The following is a 4,304-nucleotide window of genomic DNA, read 5'->3' on the forward strand; positions in this document are numbered from 1 at the left end:
CAAAAAAATTATCAAAAATCCACAAGTGTCGCTCGGGTGCATTTTAAAAGCCGTCTTTCACTTGGTGCTTAAAATCGTCCTAGCTGCAGCTGCTACCTTCAATGTTGAAGATTTTCCCCCTACATTCCGAATTTTTTGACAAATTTTAGGCTTATTCCGGGCTTTAAACTCCGCTCTCATTGGCGACCATAGGATAGGTTGACTCAGCCCGTCGAATCCCACAACAGATCTGCACAAAACAACCAAAGGAAGTCAAACTGATACAAAATAGATACATACTAAAACATAGCACAATGCTCACCCTACCCCCTGACAAAACCAAGGCATGAGATCCACAAGCAGTAGGCCTAGCATAATCTGATAGAAGGTCCAAAGCTAGTCACTAACCGACTGCTCCAACATGGCCAAACTAAAAAGAACTATCAAAGAGGTCGCCCTAAGTGGTGGTCTGAACTACCTACCTAACTAAAGACAACTCACCCCAAAAGCTCCTACTAGGCGAGGACTCCTATAGCTTGGTCAAGAAGTATTGTCTTTTAGCACATTTCTTCTTTTTAGGATTTTATTTTTCCATATTCGGGCGTGTAAAAAGGAGGGAGCTGAGCATAGTGACCCAAGGAGAACAGAGCATCGGCCTCGGGTCCTGTCTCATTACCCAAGAACCTACCAAGCCCTTGCGAGACGACACTTAATCCTTTTCTGACGCTCACTTTTATTTTCATTCCAACCTTCCTTACTTTCTTCTTTTCCAGTGAGACACCACCCCTAAGAAGACAAGGCATCGGCCCCGGGTCTGACTCGTCCCCAGGAATCTACCAGGCCTTCACAAGGCGATGAGCAACTGCTTATAAATTTTCCTTTTGGTATTCTTGTATAGGGGTTAGAACCCCTTTTTACACACCTTTGTATATATTTATTTTCTTTGAGATATTCAAGGTTTTTTTCCCCCTCTCTATCATCATCATTTTTCCCTTCAGCAAGCTTCTCTAACTGCCTCAGAACTAAGCAAGAACTCCTAGAACGGCTGCCTAGCAGGCTAACAGAACAGGGTCACTAGAACTGCCTTCTGAAACAGGTCTCTCGATGCCTGGCAATGTCTTTACAGGAGGCAACGACTAATCAGACCTCCCTCAGACATACCTAACCTAAACCTGGGACTTCATGCCTTGGATGCCTGTCCCTAACAAGAAAAGAAAATCCCCTACAAGTACACCGACACATATAACATAAAAACATGGTACTCGTAAAGGAGAGATATCACCTGGATAGGGCCACGAGAAGTCTCCATGCGACATAGGCTCCTTCCAAGCTCTGCTTTAAACATGTCTAGCACAGGACTAAAACAAGAAACCATTAACCGCACTCGTACTAAACAGACGACTGGCCCTCTTGGCCTAATGAAATAAAGCATTTTACTACAAAAACTGATCGGCCCTCTTGGCCTAATGAAATAAAACGTTTACAACCTCGCAAAACTGGCCCTCTTGGCCTAACGAGATCAAACAGAATAGCACCTACACATCCCTCCCCGAAATAGTACAGATATACAATAATATGCTCCTTTCCAAGAAGGAAAAATAGGGCTCGCAGCCTTAAGCTAAATGCATAAGATTATGACCCATCCCTCTTGCATATATAGCAAGAGACGTACGCATAACATGCTGTCTAATCAGCCTATGGGTCCAGGATAACAACTGTAGATGGGTCTCGGCTACTCTTTGCATCACCCATATCAACCATCGCCTACCATATATTGCATGCTCTAATAACATTCCCCACAAGCGACCGATGTCGTACTGCTGCGCATCTGAGATGTGGAATCCACCAAAAAGATATGCTGAACATGGGACTGATGAAGAGGTACGTCTAGATGCTTTCATTTATCTTTACAACTTGAAAACTTGTAGCATTACAGGAGCTTTGGAAACAGGACATGAAATGCATGGTGAAATAATTCAAAGGGGATTTGAAAAGGGAGTTCCTTGTGGGAAACATGCTGGTAGAAATGTATACCAAATGTGGCTTTCAAGGAGATGCTGCCAAGTTTTTGACAGGCTACCAGTTTGAAACACAGTTCCTTAGACTGCGAAGCTTTCAGGATATGTAGAATGTGGGAAAAGGATTGCTATTTTTCTGTTTCTCTGAAAAAGCCAAAGAGGGAAAGAAGGAGGGCCAGTTGATAGGGAACTTGATGTCCTATCTAGATAGTAATGACAATGACCAGCAGTCAAATAAAAATGGTTCTGATTATACAATCAATTTGATAGGGGAAGATGGGCATATAAAATCATCTAGTGGCAACATGACTGGACGTCATAATGAATCGTTTGGTTCTGAGGTCTCCAACATAAGCAAGAAAGGTAGCAACAAGAGCTTGATTGATGAAGATGTGTTTGTACCCACTGACAGCTATATATATGTGGCCCTTCTCAAAGCCTGTTCTAAATTAAAAGACACGGAAAGTGGCCTTGCATTTCACAGTGAAATCATCAAAATTGGACTGTCAGTCGATGCCTTTATCGGCAACACTTTGGTGAACATGTACTGCAAATGTGACTCTCTTTGAGAATCCCGTCAGGTGTTTGACAGGCTTCCAGCCCAGGATGGAGTGTCTTGGAATGCATTAATTACAAGCTATAGTGAAGTTGGGCTTCATAAGGAAGTATTGACATGCTATGAACAGATGTTGCTGGGGGGCATATCTCCAGCTGATTATACATATGTTTGCAGCTTGAAAGCATGTGGCTCCTTGGGAGACAAAGAAAGAGGCCAGCTAATTTGTGAAGAGATTGCCAGAAAAGGACTGGATAAAGATGTCTTTATTGGCACTACTATGGTAGATATGTATGCCAAGTGTAGCTCTCTTCTTGAGGCACAAAAAGTCTTTGACCAACTGCGGACTTGGAATGTAGTCTCGTGGAATGCACTGATAGCAGGATATATTGAAGATAGGAGGGCTTCAAAAGCAGTCGAATGCTTTGCACAAATGCAATTAGAGAGAATGTCTCCAGATGATATTCCCAAGACCTGCTTTCCTGGTGGAGAGAAAAGCCAAATTGGGGGGCTGCTTTATGGGTCTGAAGGAAAAAGAAGAGCCGCTGGAAACGGATTGGGGAAGGTCGTTGTTTTTTTTGGACAGGCGAAGTTTTTTTTAGGAGGAGAGAGAGAACATTGTGATCGTCGTCTGGTTTGAGGAAAAGGGGGGGAATCTCAGCAATGAAAAAAGACGAAATCAGAGAGATCTCTACGTGAATTTGGGGGTCCTTGTTGATCATTATGTCGAGAACGAAGAGGTGGATAGCTGGAATGTCCAGTGTGAATTTGGGGGCTTCAAGGCTGACGACACTGGAGATCTGAACTGTGATCGAAGATCAATTGACTGATCAATCTCTGCAACTTCAGAAGGAAATCAGAGAGGAAGAACATGAGGGCAAAGACACCAACGAGGAGGCTGCTGGAAGATGGATTAGCGAAGCTCTACAAGACAGCAACGAGGAAGAACAAGGGAAGAAACGGATGTTATACCAGATGCCAATGCCAAGATATTTCAAGATTTCCACAGAGTGGATCGATTGCTAGCAGTGGGACATCAAGCCGTCGGAGATGGGTTTCTCCACTAACTCCTCCGACTGTGATGTCGGGAGCAGTCTCTGCAATCTAATAGAGCAGAGGATGGTGTAGAGCAGTGATAAAGACACCCCTTTCAGCACAGAAACTTCGATCATATTAAAGAGTGTTCCTCCTTTATTCGCAACCAAAGACATTAGAAAAGTTTTTGCAGATTGTGGGGAAAATGACGAGGCTCAGCCCAGGCTCAACCACAGTAACAGTCTGTCGCAACCACTGCTACCTTAACAATGTCAATCTCAGTTTTCCCAATACCTTCATATTGTTGCCGTTCCACTTTCAATAAATTTACTGACTTTCAGGACAGCGTGCCCATCATGAGCGTGTGACAGATGCTTCTGCCAATGGTTCAGCTAATGGTTTTAATTTCAGCTCCTTCCTAAACAGTAAAACTCCTGGCTGTGGAAGATTCTTCTACCTTCAGCTGTCACACGAATTTTTACCGTTCACCATGGCAGAATAGATCTTTGTCTGTGGAAAGTGAAAGGAAGTCATTTAAAGCCTAAAACAAAACAGCTGCACTAAATATCTTTTGATTCTTCAGGATTCATAGCTTAGGAAAAGCTACAAACCAGAGACACTTGTTGCAGATTTCCAAAACATTCATGTTGATGATGTATAAGCAGTATTCAATGATTCTGATGAACAGAATGTGACAGAGAAGAAACCAATATTAC

The 4,304-nt window shown here is 43.1% G+C and overlaps 1 protein-coding gene across 1 annotated transcript; it reads left to right on the forward strand.

Annotated features, from left to right (window-relative positions):
* Nucleotides 1-1,812: 1,812 nt before the first annotated feature.
* On the forward strand, nt 1,813-4,090 carry LOC148010195 (pentatricopeptide repeat-containing protein At4g18520, chloroplastic-like). The gene is made up of 5 exons (XM_087672887.1): nt 1,813-1,999; nt 2,151-2,502; nt 2,590-3,118; nt 3,682-3,823; nt 3,930-4,090. Exons 1-5 carry the CDS (start codon nt 1,813-1,815, stop codon nt 4,088-4,090), a joined length of 1,371 nt encoding a protein of 456 aa, XP_087529013.1.
* Nucleotides 4,091-4,304: the final 214 nt, after the last annotated feature.

This window comes from Lygodium microphyllum, chromosome 30 (genome assembly GCF_053477565.2).
Source record: "Lygodium microphyllum isolate KBCC chromosome 30, Lygodium_microphyllum_v1.1.10, whole genome shotgun sequence".
In the NCBI taxonomy this organism is placed as follows: Eukaryota; Viridiplantae; Streptophyta; class Polypodiopsida; order Schizaeales; family Lygodiaceae; genus Lygodium; species Lygodium microphyllum.